This window comes from Agelaius phoeniceus, chromosome 2 (genome assembly GCF_051311805.1).
Source record: "Agelaius phoeniceus isolate bAgePho1 chromosome 2, bAgePho1.hap1, whole genome shotgun sequence".
NCBI classification, from domain to species: Eukaryota; Metazoa; Chordata; class Aves; order Passeriformes; family Icteridae; genus Agelaius; species Agelaius phoeniceus.
Window position 1 is genome coordinate 75,353,722 of NC_135266.1, and position 24,611 is coordinate 75,378,332.

The 24,611-nt window shown below is 36.8% G+C and overlaps 1 protein-coding gene across 3 annotated transcripts in view; it reads left to right on the forward strand.

Moving 5' to 3' along the window:
• CWF19L2 (CWF19 like cell cycle control factor 2) overlaps window positions 1–24,166 on the forward strand; it is a 63,164-nt gene extending 38,998 nt beyond the window's left edge. For 2 of the 3 annotated variants that reach the window (XM_077173937.1, XM_054628004.2), the window contains exons 12-18: window positions 748–885; window positions 10,264–10,476; window positions 11,976–12,092; window positions 16,202–16,357; window positions 17,706–17,786; window positions 19,658–19,759; window positions 20,639–24,166. In XM_077173937.1, the coding sequence (XP_077030052.1) occupies window positions 748–885; window positions 10,264–10,476; window positions 11,976–12,092; window positions 16,202–16,357; window positions 17,706–17,786; window positions 19,658–19,759; window positions 20,639–20,779 (948 nt within the window). In that variant the 3' untranslated portion in view covers window positions 20,780–24,166. Of the gene's footprint in view, window positions 1–747; window positions 886–10,263; window positions 10,477–11,975; window positions 12,093–16,201; window positions 16,358–17,688; window positions 17,787–19,657; window positions 19,760–20,638 lie in introns of those variants that run through there. The other variant, XM_077173938.1, reaches the window with a different exon arrangement.
• Window positions 24,167–24,611: the final 445 nt, after the last annotated feature.

Consider the following 24,611-nt stretch of genomic DNA (forward strand, 5'->3'; position numbering starts at 1 on the left):
AACAGTAAATATAGTAGCACTTTGATCTTTTTGAGATAAGAGGAGGTGACACTACCTCATAATTCTAGCAAGCATTCTTGATTAGTAGGACAGATCAGTTTGCAACACTGCTGTGGAGAAGTGAAAGACAGAAGAGGGTGAGGAATTTGTTGTCACCGTCCTGTTGTTTCCATTTTGGAAAATGCTGTCCTGCTTTATGTTAATGACCACTCCCTGTACTCCTTTGGAATTTAGTTTAATCCTATCCTAAGGGACATCTCTGTTCCCTTGTGCATTCTGTCTAAGATGGCAACATTTCCCAGAGGTACCATATTCACACGGCAAGTTTGCAGTACTGTCTGTGATTACTGTGTTTCAGTAATGTCTGTGACTTTACAAAAGCTTTAGAGTTGTCAATAATGAAAATTACTTTTTAGGATATTTCATTTTTATGAGCTAATTAACTGTTTCAGTGAAGTACTGTTCTATCTTTCCTGAGTGTTAATGTTGTAGCTCTGGTATCTTAAAGATGTTAAGGATATAGTGACGTTGGGAAGAGGCGATATTTTTATTTAGACATCCTGATGCAATTGAAGAAAGGGAAAGATGTTTTTCTCCTTAGATAAAATGGAGCTGTTACCCCCAATGTTTCAGATCTGCATACCTTGATTCATGAGTCTTTAAACTTGTTGAAATTTTTAGGGTCTGAATTTGTAGCTGATCTTTTCTGATTAGGTTAATATTTATTTTTAATGTGTTTGCTTCCAGATGCCTACTCATGTAGATAAAGAGAGAGTAAGGTATTTTCAGGATGATGATAGTATGAACCTGAAGGATTTGGTCAAAAATGAGAAGATGAGAACAGCAGAGGATCAAAACTCACTGTTTATGCGTATGGCATCAAAGGTAAGGTGCTATGTGTATGACTTTTTAATTAAGCATGTTATTATTAGAAATATCAGGGAGGACGTGAGGCCTCAGTACAGGGAAGGCCTGAAGGAAGATGAGATTTTTTTATGGCTACAGAATTATGCAGGACTGTCAAACATAGGGCCATTGTAAATTGTAGAATTACCAAGTACAAAGCGAGGATTTTTCTAACATTGTGAAACATCTGAACTGATTCTTAAGAGTCACTTTACAGAGTTGCTGGAGAGACGTACATATTTTAGTGATGTGAGTCACCTGTCCTATCTTAAATGATCTCTGAAAGGCATTATGGGTATAAAAGGAATTAAAATGTCTAGTTCAGACACAGGAGATTATTCCATGGAACTCTCAAATAAAAAGGAAGAGATCCCATCACAGGCATTGAGGCAGTGAATTCAGATGACAGACAGGGTTGATGAAGGCAAAATGTTGATAATGTTGAAGCTGAGTGAGGCCATGACTGTACATATACAAGAGGCCGTTGATGCCTGATTTGAGAGTTGTTGTGAGTCTGCAAACATCGTCTCAGTGCTGGTGTGATTAAAAGGACAATCAGAATTTTGGATGTTATGAAAAGGGAGTATTTAGCATTTTAAAGCATGTAGTGAACACATCATGCCACCCATATCTTGAACGCTGCCTCAGCTGTTAAAGCATACCCTGTATTCAGGAGCACAGAGCAGTGGCCATTTGAAGAAAACCTAAGTAAACAAAATTTCTTCAGCTTGGGGGGAATGGGTGGATGGGTAAGGGAAGGCAGCTTCTAGACTAGAACTATTAGCATTAAAGTTTAATAGAATACAACTGTTTTAGTTTCTCATATGGGATGTGGCCACAGAACACATAACATGAAGGAGTGGTTTGAGGTTTTTTTTCAGTGAAGAAGGTAATTGTAGAACTTGTGTTGTAGAGCATGAAATGCAATGGAGGCCTTGATTGTGAGTTGAATAAAAAAAATATAGCAACTTAGTGAAATACAGTTTCACTGTTAAATATTGAATAGGGAGATCTAGATAGGTTTTGGCTCAGGATTTCCACAGTCAATGCTGAGAACTGCAAATGTGTAGCAGAAGAGTAAATTCTACCAGCTTTCCCCCATACATCTTCTCCATTGCTGGAGATTGATTTTGCAACATGAAATGGTCACACTAGGTGGGAACGCAACTGTTTCATTCTAACAGCTTTTTCCCTTTTTTTTTTTTTTTTTGTTTCATTTTTGGTTTTGTTTTCTTGTTTTGTTTTTGTTTGGTTTTTTGAAGGATAGGATTTATTAATAACGTTACAAGAATGTATTGTGTTTCCTAGCCTATGCAAATACTTCATTGTAGTTTTGGAAGGCTCTGAATTCCTACTAACTTCAGTGAGCTTTGGATCAGATGCTAAGTAATGTTTCTTTTTTGTTACTAGGCAAAGATCTACTACATCACATTGTTTTATTAGAACAAGGTTCTTGACTGACCTTTTAAGATTCGGACATACTATTTATTTTCTGGCTAAGTGTATTGGAGCATATGCTCAAAGTAGATATCTTGTCAAAGCCATTACTGTTGCAATGTCCATATTTTAATTCATGGTACTGTAGTCTTTCCAGTCCTATGCAATGTCACATTTAGGTTTTGAAGGTATTTTTTGTTCAGCTTTCTTAAAAAGAAGCATCTCAGATGCCACTTGTTCTTCTCCGTTAAGATCTGAAATGCTTTTGGTAGTTTCTGTGCAGGTGATTCCCAGATCCTGTCACCACAAAATGTGATGGTCTTCCCCAGATGATGTTTGTTTCTTGATCTGAGGTTAAGAAACTGGCTCCTAGGCCTCCCTGAGGTTTCCATGTCTTTCCATGTCTGTAGAATGCATTCTTATTCGCAGCACAGGATCAGTGTTACCACTGAAGTGTTGTCAGCACTCTGAAAAATTTGGGTGTGATCTCAGATATTCTAGATGATTATTTATGTACTTTATAAGCCTGTACTACATGGAGTATCTGCATTATGATTTGGGGCTCAGTAAGTTAATCTTCAAAATTCTTGCATGTCTCCACAGTGGTTTCAGCAAGGTGTTTTATTCCAGCAGGAAGTCTAGCAAACAAACCTCTTTTGCCAGTTTTATTTTGATAACATAGTACACAAATTTGACACATACAAATTACTTTCTCTTTCTGCCTTCGTTTGAGGAATGAAAAAATTATCCACAAAAATTAATCTGTCATATTGCAGAGGAGTGGTGGGAGGAAACTGCTGCAAGTCTACAAATGATATCCTGCCTCAGATGGGAGAAGGGAGATTGTGTCCCTTAAATTCTGTTCAAAAATTTCATTCATCTAACCATTCATCTAACCACTGTGAATTGCCTAGGGAGCTATTATTTCCTTCAGAGATTTTCCCAGGGCTTCTCTCACTTTCCCAGACTATGCCCAAAAGAAACTTCCAGCCCCATGGCTGTTGAGGATGGAGGAAATAGGCGCTGCTCTCACAAATGGGAACAGAATGAGAATGACAGTCCAGCGTGTTTTCGGGCTTTTACACAGCTGAGTGCTCTGCTCTAGATCAGTGTTACTTTCCTGATATTTAGTACTTTAACAGTATTTCAAATGAAATACAGGCTAGTTGTTATTGAAGATAATAACATAATTGCAGTTTTGTAGAGAGAGATGGGGATATTGAAATAGAAGGGTATAATTCATGAAAGGATTTATTTTCTTGAATGGGACTTGGAAGAAATATCAGTGCGTAGACCCAAAGTCTCTCTTCATGAAACCTCTGTCTAATCCCAGTGGCAGGTGAAAGTCTGTATGTTATCTCATGCCAGACTCCCACTCAGATTGACAGAGTAAACATCTGCAGTGTTCAACCCATACTTGTACTTATTAAATCTTTTTCCCACCTCTCTTTTTTCAAGAGCTCAATGAGATGAGATTGAGGGATTTTGCTGTCTCCTTGCTATTTGTTTATCTGTTGAGTCTTTGTTTTAAATTTAGATTCTGACTTATCATTGCCCTCTTGTCCATTCTTATTTTTGTAGTCATGATTCTAAGACAACCCTGCTGTGCTTGAGACTTTTGCCTCCTGTTCCCCTTCAGCCTCTTTTGGAAGGTGGCTGATGTGGGTGTCACTTACCTCAGAAGTTTGAAATGCTGCCTTTGCCACAGCTGTCCCTTGCATGCTATTATGTCAAATTTATGAATATGAAAAAGGCCCAAATCTTTAATTTACAGTGGTGAAAAAAAAACATTTTTAAAACCCAACACTAATCCTTTTGATATATGGAGAAAAAGCAGGCCTAGAGTTTGATTTGTTCATGTTTTGCTGTTATGTCTCAATGAAAAAACCACCCATTTAAATCACTATTTCTACTTTTTATTTTCTTCACCTCTGAAAGTGGTTTTGGTTCTCACTGTTGTAGAAGCATGACTTGAGGATATAAAGAAGTCAATAAAACATTTGAAAACTTTTTTTCTTAGATTTCTAGAGTACAAAATATGTGTGCAGTCTTAGATTGTCACTACTGATAGCTTTAAGTACCCTGTTTGTAGTTTCTTTAGCCTTTGACTGTTGTAAGTGGTTCAATTTTCCCAAATTCATGCTGTTAAGACTTATGTAATCCTTTCACTCATGTCAGTAGATGCTTGTGGGTGTTTAGAGACTGATTCCTGGAACATAACCTCAAGAGAAATTACCTTGTATTTGTATGTATTAATTCTACTAAAGCATTTTTTTTCCTTTTTATATTTTACTTCAAGAAAGAGAGAACAATTAATTTTAGTTGTTCATCAGGACATTTTAATTTTGGCCAGAAACTAATTTTATTTTAAAATATGTGCAGTAATTCCTAAGAGGAATTCAGCAGTGAAAAATTAAATGCTTTATTAGTAATGCTGACCTTCCTTTATGGATTTAGCTGAGTGGTATTCTGGTATTATAGGTTTGTAAAAAGGAAATTTGTATGTTGCCTTTCCTTGCTTCTCTAAAAGTCTGTAAAATGGAAAATTACTTTCAGCCTAATCATTTTTGCTTGCTGTGCAAATCTACCTGTTCACATTTTTGCATTTTCATCATCATAAACCAAAATAATAGTCTTGAAAAAGCCTTAGAAGCTAAAGTGAAAAATGCAAAATGTTGCTGCTGCTGCTACTATTATGTAATGAACCTTTTTCTTCATCTTCACATGGTGAAGCAATTTTAGCACAATATTTAATAGACATGATAAAGCCAGCAAAGCTCTGGTGCCCTGTTGCTTTTTACATTTACTTAAAGACCATGTGCATGGTTTATTGTAAAAAATTATTGTGATAACCCAAGAGAAATAACTTTCAACACCTTGTTCTGCTATATTTCAATTCAATTCACTGAACACCCTTCTGTGTATATTGTGTGGACACAAAATTAAAGCTGTTTCTGCATGTAGAAACAGATCAACAGCAGTGACAGCTGCATTAGGGAAGAAAACCTGGGAAGATTAAGAACTGTGTAAATGTAGCCCATATTAAATTACTGCATAAGCATTTAGGATTCTGCCAGAATTATGTTAAAATTACAAGATATGTTGCAATTGAAGACTTGTGCAAGACAGTCTTTCCTAGACATAAAAATTATTACAGGAATAACTGTAAAGTGAAATGCTAATAAGAATTTTAAAAGTAGAATTCTATGACTGAAGTATTTTTGTTTAGTTTACATTTTATGCCATTAACTTTATATAAAGTTTTATCCATCCTAATAACTACTTATAGGAAAATCTACAGTTTTCATTTCATATAGCAGAAACAAAAAGGAGCTTGGTCCCTAGCCATTGAGCAGTCCTCTGTCATCTGTTTTTTGCTTGACTTCTGCTGCTCAAAGGTAATCCTGAGCTACCTTGCTCACCAGCATGGTGGGTAGTCTTTTCTTGTCAGTGACACAGGCCTTAAAAGAGCTCTGTGCACTGATATCTTAAAATCCTTTGATATTATGTGATTAAAATATTCTTTAATTCAGTGTGGTGATAGGTTTTGAAAATGCCTATTCACTGAATTATATGATGAATTAAACCTACAAATTTAAATGTCTGTGTTCACAGGGAGACTGGAATTGTAATAAGGTTTTACATGATAAAATTCTGCCTTTGTTTGTCTTAAGCAAATACTATTTGAGATCAGAAAAACTTTTCTGAGGTGATTTTGTTGTTCAGAATAGGTGCTAAATGCTGAATAAATTTAAATATGATGAGATGTATTCTTATGTCACTCAGGTTTGTATTCTAAAATAATAGATTATTCTTCTTTGCAGCTTCCTGAAATACATTATGATACAACCTTCCACAAATATTAGCTCTGTCATTTAAAGACGTCAGTGTTGCCATGACAATTTAAACCCAAACTGATACATTTTATACAATCTATAGACTTTTTTTTTGGACGAATTTTTCAAGCAGATGCACTTTTATTAGCTTATATGGAAGTAACTCCAGCTATGATTGCGTTAGCAAGGAAACAGGAAAAGCAGAAGTTCAATAGTTGGATACAAATTGGAGCAAGAAAATAAGCAGAAAAGAAACAGTACAAAAAAGCTGAAAATAACCCACACTGGAACCATGCAGGTATCTTTTGTTCCTCTGCTAATTGTGTTTAATAGAATTTCCCATTTCATCCACAAATTTCAAAGGAAATTTGAAGTGGGGGAAAAAAGTACTGAGGTATTATACAAGTATAATCTCAATCATTGGGAGTTCTGTCTCTTAAGGTTTCCTTTCAGTATCACAGTGATACTGAATTCTTTAGCAGGGCTTTTTATTTGAAGGGGCCACCCAAAAAGCAAGTAGTAACAGCAGAGGGAGCAATAAGAGACACAATGAGCAGCACACTTGAGATGGAGTGTGTAGGAAGCCAGCAGTGTATAAGACTCCAGGGGTTTTACTGTGGAATAAGAAGAAAATAATTGGTTTAAAATCAAGCTATGAGATATGGTTCCAGAGGCCTGAGCACAGGTTGGCAGAAAAATTAGGCTGACCCTGTAGTATACCTTGCACAGATTTGCAAGAGTTACTTCAGGAAGTAGCCCCATGCCATGGTGCCTGATGGCTTCACTAACGTAGCAAATGAAAAAAGGCTTCAATTATTTAGTAAACAGAATGTTATATAATGAAATAATTCATGTAATTTATTCATATTATTCATGTTAATTATCATGATAAGGATTTAATCAGAAAATACAACACTGTAATTTTTCCCTCTCTCAAATCATTCTAATTTATGCATAGTCAGATGCTGATTTCTTTCTAAACTCCTCTGCTGAATGGTTAGAGATCTCACCCCTTTTCTTGGGTTTTAGCCACATTTGCACTGTATTTGAGCTGTCCAAATGAAAGCCCAGAGGGCTCCTGTGAGAAGTTTGGATGCCTTCCCTGACTGCTGTTTAAATGTTTGTGTATTACAGGCCTCTCTCGGCCAGGGCAAGCACAATTGTGATTCTTCTCTGTTCGTTAAATTAAAACTGCATCCTGATTTGTAAAAATCAGATGGATGGTAGCAATGACATAGTTGCACAATTATGCTATGAGATGTGGGAGGCCATGTCATTTTGCCTGGTGCTAAGAGTCCTAATGCTGCCTTTGTGTCCTCTGGTTAATCAGTGCTTGCCAAAAGAGAAGGGAAGGCTGGAACAAAAGAGGATGTATATGAAGGAAGAATGTGGGAGATAAGCCCAGAATAAAGAAAAGTGAAGTAGGAAAAAGAAGACTGGGGATTGTAGAGCTGATCTGTTTTATGAACATATCACATATCAGTTTAGCACAGCTCTGGACTTTGGTCAGTGTCTAGTAGAAACAAGGACTTCAGGTGTATTGCCCTTACAGATACCTGAATTTCCTTTGTTAGCTTTAGGTAATTCAATGATGTGTTGTAGGACATCCCACCTTTAAACTAATAGATCAGAATGACTTCCTGCATCTTTCTGATCTCTGTGCAGCACCTGAGCAGCAAGGGCGATACCGAACAATATCAATCATGGCAAGAGAACTAAATGCACAACATCCAAAATGCATTGGCTTTCATGGTTGGCAGGTGTGATGCTGTACCTATGATTCAGAACAGCAGCTTTCCAGCAACTCTAATACATCAGCATAGTTCCTTCTTTGGATGTGTACTAGCTCTGTCTTTTGTATGGAAGAATATATGTATGAAAGAAATTGTTTTTTAAATGATTACTTGCTTTCCTTCTGGCATTTTAGAGAATGATTTCTTCTTGTTCTTTCAATTCCCTTTTAACTTCTTTTTGAGAGATTTAGTTATAGCCAAGTAATACAATTGGCAGAACTCACTGGGCACCTTGTACAAATAGAGGTATAAATATTTTAAAAGAGGAATGGAGCACCTCTCCCATGAAGACAGGCTGAGAGAAGTTGGGGTTGTTTAGCCTGGAGAAGGCTCCAAGGAGACCTTATAACACTTCCAGTACCTGAAGGGGGACTAGAAATCACACAGGCAGATACAACAGGGGTTAATGGCCCCAAACAGAAAGAGAGTAGATTTAGTTTATTTATCTGGGAGAAATTCCTTGCTTTGAGGGAAATCAGGCACTGGGACAGGTTGCCCAGAGAAGTTGTGGATGCCCCATCCCTGGAGCGTCCAAGACCAGGCTGGATGGGGCCCTGAGCAGCTTGGCTTAGAGGAAGGTCTCTTCAAAGTCTCTTTCAAACTAAACTTGAATAGTTGTATGGTTCTATGGTCTGTTGGTCATGACTGTACCAGAACAAACAAAATCTGGATTTTAGACAGCTCCTACTTTATAAAAGTTTGCTACTTTGTATGTAAGAATTTTGCTTTGCATCCCAGATATCGTGTTGTATACAGCAATTTATCCATCTTGAAGACAGACATCTTCTATCTAGGCTGTTTAATAAGATGAATATTTATTCTATCACAAAGGATTCTGTGGAGTATTTTGGAAAGTACTATTATTTAAAAGAGGTTGTGGAGGTTGTGTGTAACAAACCAGGAATTTCCATGGCTACTTCTAAGTGCAAGCAGAGCAGAGTAGTAATGGTATTCTCTGCTCCATGTGATACTCCTGATAGCCAAAATGTGATTTCCACTCTTCCTTTCCTTTCTAGTCTGCCAACTGTGATGTTTCCTGAGTATTTCCAGTCTTTCATCTTTAAATCAAAATTCATGACAGAATTTTGATTTAAATAAAAATCCCAAACTTAATGTTTAGTAGTAACAAAATGCTGCTATTCTCCAAGCAGTGCTTCGGCTGCAGGTCTAACTTTACCTTATTAATGCTTTTATGACAGAAGAACAGAGACTGGATTTTAGACACCCAAACCACTACCTATTTTTTCTAAATCTCAGAAATCTCCTTTTTCTGTTAAATGTAGAATTACAGCAAGACAGAAGAAGAATGGAGTTAAACTCTTGAACTGTTGATTTTAGTCTGCAGTGGCTTCCAGTAGGAAATGCACATAAGCAGTTAAGTGTATTATAGCTGAATAAAGTAATATTAAGGAGGCTCCTTCTCAATTGTTTGATAAGAAGAGTACTGAACATAATTAAAACAAGGTTTTGGTCTGTGTTAGAGGACTGCAGTATTTGGGAAAAGCAAGAGCTTTTGTCTTTTTTGGGGAAAGTTAAAAGTTACTTATGTACTCTGTCCTTTTTTTTTTTAATGTCAGATTATCTACAGAAGCTATGTCTGGGATATTTGGAAGTATTTCTTTAATTTGGAGACTGTACCTCAGTTATGAAGGCATGCCTTCCAAATGCCTCCAGGACATTAGTTCTTTTCTAGGGCTACCCTAGTCAGTATCCTAAAATATATTAAGATTTGTTGTGGCATGCAACAGGTCCACTCAGAAGGACTTAGTATTGAAGGCAAAGACTGTTTTCTTCCCAAAATGGCTTAGTCCTGTTCTCTTGGTAAGAATAAGTGTTGGAATATTTTCACAGAATGTGAATATAAAGTGCAGAGTCATGATCTAGTTATTTCACAAAAGATGATTTAATGGTAGTTGTAAAAGGAGAGGAAGAGGAGACAGGAGAGGATAAAATATATTATAAAAATGATATATTAAATTGTGCATCTATTTAAAGATAGCCAAAGTTATGTCAAGATAATATTGAAATACCTAGGCCCTTAATTTGAAATGGAATATAGTAATATACTCTTCTCACTGCTGTCACATATCTATATTTTAATATCTGTGTAGGACTGCTCTCAGGAGAGGTACCTGATGATTCCATCTGCAGCAGATGCCATATGAAAAGAAGAAATGCTACTGCTTATGTACTTTATGCTTTTTTCAAGGAAGGAAGCTCTTTTTCAAAGAGCTAAGTATTTTTTCTTGCTACTTTATAAATAAGTGCAATTTTTCTGCATATCTTTTCAGCTCATGGAGAAAACAGACAGAGAGTACTACACTCTGGATGATATGTTTGTTTCCAAAGCAGCCAAGAGAGCACGCAGTGGGGAAGAGGAGGAAGTACAAAGAAGAAAAGCAATCCATGAGCACCAGCAACTCGCTGCATGCATGGAGAAGTGCCCCTACTGCTTTGATAGCAGTGAACTTTCTAAACATCTTATTATTGCAATTGGCACCAAGGTAAGAAAATAGCAATTTAACACAAGCATAGAAATAAAAGAGAAATGATGTTAGAGTGTTTAAAATTAGGAATGAAATTGCTTCTATGGAAGGATTTATTGTTCTGCATCTTACTTTCCTTGCTCTTTCAATTGATTCCACAACTTCATCAAGGGTGAGGAGGAAAAAGATATAAATCTGTCTGAATTTTAAAGCTAATCTTTGATGTCAGGACTTCACATTTGTAGAAGACAAGAGTAATAATGAAAGATCTCAGTGCAGAGATTAGACTGTCGGTGGATTTGTGGGTGATTAAATCACACTTCACTGGAGGAAATTTGAACTGGTGAAGAACTGTGTCTTGATATCAAAGAAAACTAGGCGGTGAATTCAATTTTTAAGCTTAGAATCCTTTGAAATACACAGAAGTTTGGTTTGGAAACCTTTCTGGTTCTGTTAATGCTTTTAAGAGTTGCGTAAATATTTGGATTTATAACATCTGAAATACTTCAATATAGCCTTTTTTGTAGTTTTTTTACTACAGTTTTCATTTATCAGTGATGTTTTCATTTGATCTGAAGCTCTTTATAGGTAAAGAGCTGCACAGCTGGTACAGGTACATAGAGTTAGACAGCTGAGAGGTACACAGCTGATACAGTGCTGTGTTTTGGATTTAGGATGAGTGTAATGTTAATAAGACACTGATGTTTTTAGTTGTTGATAAGTAGTGCTCAGGGACTCTTCTGCTTCTCGTACTGCCCTGCCAGTGGGAAGGTGGGGAGGGCACAAGGAGTTGAGAGGGGACATGGCCAGGACAGCTGACCCTAACTGACCTTAGGGATATTCCAGACCATATGACATCGTGCTCAGTGGATAAACTCAGGGGAAAGTTGGCCAGGGGCCAGTGCTTGGGAAGTGGCTGGGCAGCAGTTGGTGGGTGGTGAGCAATTGCAATGTGCATCACTTGGTTTGTACGTTGTTGTTATTATCATCATCGTTATTTAATTTCCTGTCCTTTTAAACTCTCTTTATCTCAACCCACAAATTCTACTTTTTTTCTTGATTCTCTCCCCCTATCCCACTGGGAGCAGGGAGTGAGTGAACAACTGTGTGATGTCTAGCTGCCTGCCAGGTTAAACCATGATACAGAGTATGCATTATATATCTATATATATATTTACATATTGCTAAAAATGCATAAAGCCATATATCTATATTAAAAATACCAGAGTGCACAAAACAGTGTGATTTCATAGCAGCTATGATACCAGTTGATTTATAAGGGTGATAATACTGCCTTGCTGGTGGAACTGCTCTCAGGATACTGGTTTGTTTGATTTGCTGGTAGATAATGGACCCTTTTAAAAAAAGTACTAAAATTGCTAATACCTTTCTGTAGTTAGTAGCTAATGTCTTCTGCTGTTTTGAATTTAGCAAATGATGAATTTCTTAGCCTCAGCAATGGGAAGGTTTTTAATGCTGGAAAACTGGGCACATGAGTTTTTGTTTGCTTTTCTTAGGTGTACTTGTCTCTACCAAGCAGCCAGTCCCTTACTGAAGGTCACTGCCTGATAGCCCCTCTACAGCACCATACTGCAGCCACTCTTTTGGATGAAGACATCTGGGAAGAAATCCAGGTCTGCTCAGAAACTGTCTCCTGTTCTAACCCTTTTGTAAAATAATTTTGTTGTGGATAATAACATCCTTGTCATAAGTACATATTTTCATAATTTGCAGTCTGGCAGCTCTGTTCTGATTCCACTAAGGGGCAGAACCTTCTGACATTGTGGATGAAAATTAGTGGTCAAATATTTACAGGAAAGAGAGGCAGGGTAAATATTGAAGCAAATTTTCCATTTATGAGCACTAGGAGAAGTTTCCTGGAATGCTGCAGAATGTGCATCCTTGGAGATCTTTGAAACCATGTCAGAGGAATGTCTATTGGAAATGAAGAAGGTACAGCTGATCTCTTACAGAAAATAGAATAACTGGCTTCATAGGATTTTCTTGGGAGTGCCAAGGAAAAGCAAAGAATTGTCAGAGGAGGCAGATCACTTAAAATTAAAAACAAATATGTTGTTTACATATCTTCAGTTTTTAATCTGTTTTTGGGTGGATACTAATTAAGAGAGAAATACCTTAGTCTTAAAATCAGTGAGATCCCTGTTCAAATCCAACTTTCTGTCTTTTTTGAAAAGAATTATTAAAATAAAGCACCAAGCATTATGGGTTGTGCTTTCCAAGTCTCTTATGAAGACATTTTGAGTTCTGTTTTCTTTGGAGAAGGTAAATTAAGGGAGGGATGTAACAAGCTTCTGCCTAAGAGATTGACTATGTTTGTCAATCCCCTATTCTGGCATCTGGATTATTACAAGGGGAAAACAATTTGCCACCTCTTATATTGAAATATTGGAGAGTATATCAGACGAGAGGAAGGTTTCATTGTTGTAGTTGTGAGATTTAGAGACTTAAAACCAGCATAATTTATAAGTTTGTAATAATTTAAATAATGTTGGTCTTGCCTCAAGTCTGGCAGATGAATTCTCTGACTTTTCAAATTTGCCCCCACATTGATTCTCATGTCTGATGTTGTTTCATATAGTAAATTATGCTTCCTTCCAGCCAGAAAGAAACGGAGTTCTCTTGCCTATGACAGAAATGCCTAAGAAAGTTGGATAAGAAACAAATAAGTGCAACAAGTAGGATCAGGAGGAAAAAAAGTGATAAATATGTTTATCCTCGATCTTCTGTTTACCCCAAGCTCGTAACTAAACAATTATGATTTTTTAAATTGTATGAGAAAGAAAATAGGATAATGGAAAGATAAGCAAATGCAGTCCCTGTATTTGACACTAGTGTTTTACTTGTTAGAAAAGGCATCTAGTTGATAAAACCATTATCCTTTGATCCTGTGAATATATTCATAGAGAGAATAGATATATTCTGAGATATTTCTTTGCAGCAAAGTATTTTGGAAAGTGATGGATACATGATTATTTTTTTTCCCCCCAACATAGATGTAATACAGAAGAAGGAGTCTGGAAAACGTCAGCAAAAGTATAAGCAGGCAGTCAATGGCTTAAGTAACTTTCTGATGCAAGAGACATATTTTTTATTACTGTTGAAGGGAAAAAAATAAATATTCACAAAAGGTTATGTGAAGTATGTGTTTTAGCTAACTATTTTTGCTGGGTTTTTTTTTAGGATATATTGGAGTAAAGCAAAGAGTTCCTTTATGCTGTATGCCTTCAAGCTCTTGAATTTAATGTATTGTATAGTTTAGACACCGATGTGCTCACTTGCCAAAGCAAATATGCATGGAATATTTTTAATATGAAAAGATACAAATCTTTACACATTCTGTGTTGACTGAACTGTTGCATGTATTAATGTTGTGTGCACCCAAGCATAAGCCAATCCTTCTTATTTCCCCTTATGAATGGTTCTCTCCTTTCCAGTGCTAATTATTCTTGATGCTTTGGCCTGCTCAGAATTTGGAGGAAAAGTCCACTGTATTTAAAAATAAGAAAATCCAGCTGGGGAAAGTTAGCTAACATCTGCTGATATTCGAGGCTTTTTGGTGGATTTTGCATTTCAGTTAACACTGCAGGGTAGCAGCAGTAAGTCATAATCTTTCTCAGCCTTTGGTGTCTCACCACATTGCTTGCTTCAGTGTGTTTCTGAAGTAGAGTTCTGGTGGCTGGAGTGACAAGGAGAAGACAAAAAGTTGTTAATCCAGAGTAGCCTGTCACTCTGTGCTGTAGAGGCCCGTATCAGTCATGGCACACTGGGCAGTGTCTTCCGGCTGTAATTCATCAGTTGCTTTAGGGGAATGATGGCAGCATTTTCCTGTCACAGCCTGGAGAAGCTCATTAGTGAGGAAAAATTCAGGGCACAAGGACCTGCTTTGAAGAGCTTAAATGCCGAGTTTAGATATATATTTGGCCACGTTTCTTAGACTTTTAGTTTGATTTATACTGAACAAAATGGCAAAAGGATGAAGAGTTCAATTTCTAGTCCTGTTGCATTAAAAACCTGGTAATGATTTGTTTTCCTTCTTTTTTACCTCAGTACTTTATTTTTACAGTAAATTATGATGTTGCTGATGTGTATTTGTTTATGTATGTTTGATTCATCACTCTCCATTTACATTAAGATAAGGAATCTTAAACCTTTGAATGGGATTTGCCTTTTAATGGTGCTGTTTCTACTTCTGAGCATTGTTAATTGGGAAAAAATACCAGTGCAAAAAGGACTACCTATGAATTATGTGAGTCTTAGGGCTATGATACCTTGATCTGTGAGGCTCCTACAGTTTCAGTGATTTCTTGGCTTACACTTGGAAATGGTATAAAAGCACTCATTAGACAAAAATCTTCATTTTTAAAAAGCATTTTTCAAGATCTTGAGAAACTTTCAGAAACACTCACTCTATCAGAAAGTTAGATCTTTTTTGCACTTGAAAATGAGTTTGAATGACTCTTAGAAATCATCCCTTTTTCTTGATAATGTGTTCAGCATCTGAACATTGTAAGCTATAGAATGATGCTTTTGCATATGTTGGATGCAAATGCCTACTGTCAAGAGCTAGGGAGCAGCCAGAGCCAGCTGCTCTGCAGGAACCAAGTCAAGGGCTCAAGGTAATGGGCAAGGCATGTGGGGGAGGTCATCTCATGACAGGACACACTCCCATGGTACCAGGCCAGGCGTGTTCCTGTGCTAGTAGGCAAGGTCATCCATAGCCCTGTGATGGCCAGGCAGGTTAACAGTGAGGACTTAGGTCTGAGACGAAGTTAGGGCCAAGAACTGCCAGGTACCTGGCTGGGCACAGACATTCCTGAAACAGCTCAGAAGAACCCAGAGAGACGGCCTGGACTTAATTGCAGCTCCTGAATGATAGGGGGCCAGGTCCACAGTTCTCACCACTCTTTAATACCCCATCCCTTTCTGCTAGACCTGATCCAGTTCACAACTGAAGTGTATCAGAGCTTCCCACCTACATAGGCAGCCAGAGCCCCAGCAGGTAGGGCCCAGCCCCTGCAGGGCCTCTTGGCTGTGTGCAGTACCCTGACACTGGAGCTATCAGAATTGTTATCTGAAATACACTTTGAGTAGGTGCAGCACCTCCTCCCTCTGACAGGGAACTGGTACATGTAGCTTGAGGCCACATGTACTGAGTATTACATTTGGTTTGCTTCCAAACAATGAAGATGGTGGATTTATTTTTTGAGGCAATTATTAGTGTTTTACTTAAAGATCAAGTATGCCTAGTGAAAATACTTTCATTTTTTAATTTTTTTTTCTTGAACTGTATAATTGGAAGGAGTAGTAAAAGGGTAATTGTAACTATAGTCAGTAAAAGCCAGGTCATTACCTTCTTAGGAATTGCAAGCTTGGGACTTGTTAAAGCCATGTTGTTTTATGGAGCACTACAGTTAAGAAGTTCAACATAGTTTCAATTTCAGCTGTAAAAATATGTGGTATATATTAAAACTAAGTTTATTGTGCTAATTATATTGTGTGTTTCAAAATAGTTTCCTAGACTTCCTATGTTTTTATCATAGGAAATACAGTTAATCTTAAATTCGTAAATAATAAAGAATAAATAATTTTCCTAGTATGATTGCTACTGTTTTCCATTTTATTGTTAGTTTATTACAAATATAATAAGCTAGTGAAATAGTACATTATATCTGAAAGTTCTGCAAAGTCAGTGTAAATAACACATTTTTTTTCCTTTAAACAGATGTTCCGAAATGCATTGGTGAAAATGTTTGAAGCGAAAGACTTGGACTGTGTGTTCCTAGAAACAAACATGAGTATGAAGAAGAGGTATCATATGGTATATGAATGCATTCCTCTTCCAAAAGAAGTAGGAGATATGGCTCCAATCTATTTCAAGGTACATAAAAATGGTTTTTTATGAAGTAATTTAAATGAATATATCATAATTCATCTATTTCTGGGAAAAAAATTTATATTCAAGTGCTGTTTTTGAAAATATATATTCTTAGATCCTTCTTCTGGTCCATTCTTTGCTAATATTCCTTGATCTTAAAATAAGCAGTGTGAAATAATCCAGTTTTTCAAGTAGTCAGTGGAAGAGCTGTTTTTCACTGAGCATTTGTCCCAAGTCTGACTGAACTGAAAATTCTAGAGGAAGATAAGAGAATTGTAGCCTCATGAAGTGCTTTAAGGATTGCAGTACTTCTTACTTGAGTCTTGTACTATAAACTTAAAACACAATATTTGTGCCTTGGCAAGCATTAAATGAGAAAATAATGTTACCTATTTTAAGAAATACCAATGTAGATATTGTTTCATCCCCATTTTACTTCAGTAAGCCCAATGTGTCTTAGGTCTCTGATGAATGTTCTACAGCAGGATAGATATTTCTTCTACAGCTTTTCTGGTCTCTTCACCCTGACCTTTTAAGAAAAGGTTCATTGAGGCTTCTGCCTGGAGCTGAGTTCCTTCAGCTTTCAGCAACTGAGTCATTATTTGCCTTTTATAAGTAAATTATTTTTATTTGATTTTTGAAATACTATTTATGCTTTCTGGAAATAATGTGATTAAGTTTTGATGAAGTGAGGCAGGAGTATGGTGAACAACAATACACTAACTTTTACCACATTTGAAATCCTCCACCTGTCGGATCTGACTGCTCTGCTTCAGGTGCTGGTAAAACTTGTGTTTTCTTTGAACACTCAAGGAAAGAGAAAGAACAAGATTTAATGCAATGTCATTTATTTTGGAAGTATCAGCCATTAAAATTGCAAATGAATTTCATTTGTGTTGCAAATGAAATTTAAAGGTACCTACCCTACAATATACCCAATTCCATGCTATGGGGAATACAGAATCAGCTTTGAGTTTTTAAGGGCAATAATCCTTCTAAGCTGAATTCTTCTCTTGGTGTTTAAAATAGAAAAAAGGCTAATTTAGTGTAATGAATTCATAATAGGTTTTGTATGGGGTGAGTAAAAAGAGAATGTGACCTTTTATTTGAAACTTGTGTCAAGCAAAACTTAAATTAAAATAAAAAAGAAACAGAGGATCTGAATTGGGTGGGTCTGAAATACTATATGATGTCTTTATAAAGTAGCTTGTGGAAATGAGACAGGTTACCAAAAATAAAGTTACTTTGTTAAGAAGTTATTGTTGCTTGCACTGCTACGATGTATTTCACTACAGTTCTTTATTTGCTGTATGAAGGAATGTTTTCACCTTTAGATAAAATAATTTTACAGAAAGCTATAATGGAGTCTGATGAAGAGTGGTCCATGAACAAGAAGTTAATTGATCTCTCTTCAAAAGACATTCGGAAATCTGTAAGTAATGAAGTGTTTTGTATCCTGAATTTATCATCAAATTCTTCTAACATTTTTCCATTATTAACTGTTTCAAAGAGAGAAGAAAGGGAACACAATTAGATTAGTGCATTAGAGGATGGCATAGGTATGAGGAGAATTACTAGTCTGCACTCTTAACTGACATTAGGGAAAAGATTCCTATTTATTTCAACAATTGGTGGACTAAGCTGCCAGCATTAGTTGAAAACAAAGCTGACACTTTGAGGACATGTACTGGCATAATTTTCTTGATTAACTTTAAGAATTAAGGTAGATCAAAGATTCGCAAATTACTTTCCTGGAACAAATATGATTTGTCCTTTTCATTAACCTAGAACAGCTGTTTGTGTTGCTAAGTTTATGAAATGAAAATATAAATAGCATTATGAATCTTTTTTTTTGTACAACAAGGGAACAGTACCCTCTCTGTCTCCTGGATACTGAGATGAACCATCTTTATATAAACAAATCTTAAAGGAGTAATGCTGGATTGGTTAGGTTCAAAGATTGTTCTGTCATTTTAATATTGAGCTGGAAGATGTGTGTTATATAGCCATACATTTCTGTGACTATTATATATTTATTGAAGGTAGGCCAGTTTTCAGAATAAGTCAGGACAGTTCTTTACAGTAATACAATGTAGCTGAACATAAATTTTTACACAGTTGTGTGATTTTAACATTATTGTTGGGTAAGAATGTCTGTAGGCTTCAGGAAGATCGGACAGTGTGGCTTAGAGACTGACCTGAGGTTTGGGAATTTGGGGAGTTGTATTAGGAGATGGTGGTCCACCTGACTAGAAGGTCAGACTTGGCTAAGATATCACCTAGTGGGTGGATTGTGCATAGAAATTGTGAGAAATAAGACAAAGCTGACCTTTTCTTTAAGGTATCACCTGCCAACCTATTTTTCCTTATTTAATGATTTTTTTAAGTCCATTTAAAGTGTTAAATGTTTCTTGCTATGCTACATTGCTCCTCTGTATAAAGTCTTAATTATTTTTAGAGTCAGTATTTCAAGCAACAGATTGAACACTCCTGAAAGTTGTATGGTTATTTGGACTGTAGCGGAGGAAATGCTTATGAATTGGAGGCTTTGTAAATCTTACCAGTACAGAAATGTCCTCAGCAATTAAAGAAGTGAGAAATAACTTGTTGCAGTAAAACAGCAGAAATTATTTGCAGTACTGTAGCAACAAATGGATCCACTTCTGTTAGACTGGAGGGTCTTTGTTGTGGCAGATATCTAGCATCTCTCCTCCTGACAGAATTATTGTCTGATTTGGCAAGCTAAGGATAATATCTGTCCATTCACATAGAGGGGGTTTCTGGTAATCTATTGTCCAAAAAGGTGTTTCTCCTTCCCCTGAGTCAGTTTTTTTACTGGGTAAATATTTCCTGTTACCATAGGAATGTTGACCAAAGTCAACATCTTTAATAAATGCAGCTTGCTAGTTATCTTAAAATTTCTGTTAAACTTATGTAATTCATAGATGTGGAGTCAGGGAGTCATTTGCCCACTGTGAACACTGCTGCCTGGTGTCCCCATCTCTTACCTGCTATTCCAGCTGTGGCCTCTGGAGGTTCTGCCACGTAGTCATCCTCTCTTCAGTGTCTTTTTGTCCAGTTGCTGTAAATTTTTCTTTTCCCTCACCTTTACTGTTTTTAACAGCTTTACTGTTTCTCTGTTGCAATTTTATCCTACATGTAGTTGGTTTGAGAGGTAGTTTAAAATAAAATGTGATACTATAAAACTGCAAAACCAAGTTCAAGTTCATTCTTCTGTGGGGAGGTTGACTAAATGCCAGCAATGTTTGTTAAACATCTGAAAATGTGGTTTTGCTTGTGTAGGTTCCTAAAGGGTTGCCGTACTTTTCTGTGGACTTTGGCCTTCAGGGAGGATTTGCTCATGTGATTGAAGATCAACACAATTTCCCTCATTACTTTGGAAAGGTATCGTTATGTAAAAGATTAATTTACCAATTATAGTCTGTTTTGGAAAATTTAAGTCATTAAACCACGATGCTGCCGGAGCAGTTACTTCGGTGTTCCCTATCTGAGTTTATTATCTGTCTTTTCTTGATGAGTCATTGTAACTTGGCTGGTTTAATGAAGTAGTTGATTTTTTCACTAGCTGATACTGAGATTGTGATTATAAACTGGTGTTTCTTTTCATTTGGTCTGAACTGCTGATATTTGAAATTATGGATATATAATCTTATACATGGAAGATACTTACATCTACTTGAGAATTTTCATGGCCATAGTATTGATACATAGGTGCACTGGCACCTGCTTGTATAAATTACTGTGCATACACATACAGACAACTACTAAAATCCTCGTGTGGTTAATTGCTACTCTTGGTATGTATTGTGTAAAATGTATATACAGGGAGAGCTGTAATAAACTCTTCCTGTCTTTACGATGTCACAGAAAACATTTTTTTTAAAGAGTTGGTGTTGCAAAAACATGGGAGAAATTGGGGGAGAAATATAACACTAGAAACAGCAAAGTGAGCAGCTTTCTTTCTCTGAACTTACCTTAATCACAAATGCACTAATGCATTAACAGTCTTGCAATGTTAGGATATTTAAGCAGTACATCAATGTGCTGTGCTTACAAGAATTTTGCTGAGGCAACCATCTAAGAACTGCAGTTCTATGTTTAAATGGGTATATTTTTCAGAATTTCAAGTTTTAATTAGCACTTGAAGAAAATGGACAATCTCATAATTTGAAAATACGTATTTCTACATTCTGTGATAAGATAGTGTTAAGTAGTATGGTAATTTTGCATTTATCATTATCTATCTTACTTTTACTTGCAAAGGAAATTATTGGTGGCATGCTGGACTTGGAACCACGGCTCTGGAGAAAAGGAATCAGACAGAACTTTGAGGAGCAGCGGAAGAAGGTGTTGCAGTTTGCACAGTGGTGGAAACCATATGACTTCACCAAAAAGAAAGAATGAGAACAGCCTGGAGTCAAGGACTATATAAGCCATGAATTACACTAAAGGATACTTCAAATGTTAGGAATAACACCAATGTGTTATGTGTGGCTAATATATTTTAAAATATAGGATACTGGTTAATTCCTGACAGTCTGTTTCTGTTTTGGACACTGGATGATTACATGTACCTGCAAGCCTGAAAAACCAGATATGTCCAGTGAGTTTAGTTTTTCCTTTTTCAGCTGAGCCAGAAGGATAATATCCATTTGGCCATTTGAGTTCTTAAAAATGTAACTTTTGCTTTTGGAGTTTTTATAATCTTTGAGACAACTGATATTTTTTATATTCTATTAAGCCAGTGCTTAATTATCATGGTGAACTTTTGTCAAAAATGGTGTACATTTTAAGAACATTTTGATTAATACAAATACATTGTTACAGAAGGAAATTGTCCAGAAAATAGTCTTCTGATTTTGTGTCCTTGTGGTCTTTAAATTGAGGTTATTGCAGTAACACAAACATTCACAAAGAATGTGATTGATAAACCTGCTGTTGCCCCCCCGCACAAGAATGAATGCAATTTTTTGTACTTTCTTTCAATATGAAGTAGTGTTTTTGAAGCACAAAGGATAATGAGACAGTCCATAGTTGATGGAAAATGACAGTTTTAATAGTTACAGTTACTTTTGGTAATAGTGAAAGAAGAATCTCAAGTGAAAATGCTCTCTGATAGCCAGCAAAGAAGAAAATCATCACAGGGATCTCCCCAGGTGACTCTTCTCCCCTGGGTGTCCCCTCTCATGCCACAGGTGGTTTTTGGTTGCCCTAATGGTGGTTTTTTTTTTTGCCCTAATAATTTTCATCACGACCAGCTCAAAATCCCTGCTTGTGATGCTGTTAGAGCTGGTTGAAGCACGCTGTGACCAGAGGCAAGAGTTGCATGTTAATTGATTGTTAAGCATGGATGTCACTAGGAAATGCCTGCATGCTGCTTCAAGGACCACTTCCACCATTTATTTTTTTAGATTTTGTTTTTTTCTTTTGTGTGAAAGATATGAAATGAGGGTAGGGAAGTGTGAGATGGGGAAAGAGTGATTCTTGCATCAGTGTCCACCACTTCCTATGGAAACCCTAACATAGCTGGCTTGGACTTTGCAGGTAGGGAGCTGGGAGAACAAGGAGAACAGGAGACAAGGACAGAAGGACATGGATAGAAACATTACAGCAGCACAAGGGAGGGGATGCAGACTTGTGAACAGGAGGCTGCAGTGCTCCAGGGAAAGGCTGCAAACAGTGGAAGGTGGAAGGCCCTTGGCATAGGAGAGGTTAAGGCTTTGTGTAAGTGTCTCAATGTGCTTCCTGTTCTTTTCCTTCTGAACTATTGCTCTGTACAGCTCTGTTAACTATTGTGAACTGCTCAGATTAAGAAATGGATACTAAATATTACAGGTTGAATAAGTTTTTATTTATAGTCCCTTGGTGGTCTTTGGCAGCTTTGCTGAAGATCTGGTGCTTTCCCTGTTCTTGCCCCACTGCCACATTTTGGCAAGTAAGTCTGGTAGAGATAGGAATCTGCTGTGTTGCGAATTTTCTGTAGGATCTTTGTCAATTGGTGCCACTGCAAGAGAAGTAACTTAAAAGTAAGCTTTGATGATGATTGTAGTGATCTAATGTCTGATATACACTGTTCACCAGCAAGCTGTGGATAAAGGGAAAGTTCTTCTGTTTTCCTTAGACTATTGGGAAGATTGCTTAGCAAATAGGATATGAAATAGTAGCTGCTATAGTTGCTCAGAATGTAACAATGCTGAACCAAATTTAGCTAAAGCACAGTCTTTGGTGGTATAAAGCATGACTAAAAATTGCTTTCTCTGAAAGCATATGTAGCCTCCAGTCTCATCTGCCTCCTGGGATGCTAGCTGGAAGCAGCAGAGGTGACTGTCTTTTAAGGCTGTGGAAAAGTCTTTATCCAATGCTGTACTGGAAATGGAATTCTTCTTACATCACTTCTCTCAGAATTTGTGTTCCTCAAGGGAAGTGCTGTGTTTCACAAAGAATATCCAACTTGTGTGTAAAAAAGTCCTCTGACTCATGGTCCATGCATATTTTATTATTCTGCTTTCAGCAAAACTACAAAACTACTGGTATTGTTTGGAAAGGACTCTGAAGTATGGGATAAGAGTAACTCAAGCTAGTGATACAGGAAAATGTTTCTTACCCTTTTAGATGTTTTCAAAATGGGAGACTGTGTTTACCACATACGCTGAGAAGAGTATCCTGTCATAATTGGTCACAGACCAGAAAAGTGTATTTTCAGGTTAAGCTGTTCCTCCTCATAAGTATCTCTAAATATTCATGAGACTGTGACAGTAAACAGCTTGTTAGGGCACTTTTGGAAGCCATGATGTGCTTAGACTTCAGTCCTTATTCTTATAAATACTAAAAAATTTTAAGTAGACCTCTTTCATCAGGAAGGATACCCAATAACTAAGTTCTTTAGCAATAAGAGATAGAAAATATTGATTCAGGTGTCCTTAGGGAAAGCAGGGAGTGGAAGCTTGATTTCTTATGTTGTTATAAATGTGCTTCTATGTACTCTTTTGTGTGACCAAGGAAGAGAAGGATTTTCTTTCTTCAAGTGAATCTACGTGTGTGATTTAACAGGTGTTGCATTGTATCCATGTCTTGCCCTGTTTTACCAGAAGATTGTGTAATAGGTGCTGCTACTCTTCTGAAAGAAAATGTGTTAAAATGTATAGTAATTCTCATGGTGTTCACCAATCTCTTGAAATCTCATGAAAGAAGAAAACTTTTGCTGGATCCCCTGAGAGTTCTTTCTTAGGTTGAAATTTTTTCAGCATTTCCTGTTTTCTGCATTTGTCATTTTATCATTAAAGTATGTTTTTCTAAGTGACTACAGATGAAAAGTCATGGAAACACAGGCTGCTATACTCTTGCTTTAAGTGTAGCTGTTTTGTAAACTGGATCTTTAATATCCTGGGTAAACTAGGACTAGATATTAGAGTACAAAGCATCTTTACCTACAAGCATCTTTACCCTCCCTTGCTCCTGGGTATGACCCAAACACTGCACAGAGGCACATCTCACACATTGGTTTTGTTAGAGAAAGCAGTCTGAGCTCATCATGTGTGGGTAGTTGTAAAAGTGCTCAAGCATGTGCCTCTGTACATGTGGTCTGAGGGCAGCAGGCAGCCTGAAATTGCTCCGATGAGCCAACTTTTAAGTTCTGTATTTGAACTGAAAATGCATCAATTAATTATTTTTAAATTTTTAACTTTTGTAAAGCAAGTACCCTAGAGCATACGTGCAGTAAAAACAAATCTAGCAAAAACCCACAAGCACAATTAACATTTTAGAATAAAGTTGAAAGTTTTCTTCTTGGGCCACTATTGTTGAGGTAATGTTTTTATTCAAGATTTTCTGGTTTGTAATTTCTGGCCATTGATGCACAACTATTGGTCACCGGCAAATCTGGAATGAAAGATAGATACAGTTTGGTTTTGAGACCAGACAAGATGACCAGACTTTTCCAAGTCTGTTCCAGCTCTTTCTTCTATGGTTTTAAGATGTTACTTGGTTCTGATATTTTATGTGATAATGTTTTGGAACAGCATTGTAAGACAAGATATGAGCAGCGAACAGCTGATAAATATTTAATGGGGCATAAATACACAGTTGCCACTGTACAGCTTCCCCTTGCCTGTTGTCACAGGTTGCAGGGCTTCATTTGGGAATGCCAAGTAATCTCTTATGTCTCTAGAAGGTTTTATAGCCAGTTTCAGCTGTGGGCTTTGTAGTTGTTTGAAAGCATTACAACTCTTCCAACTCT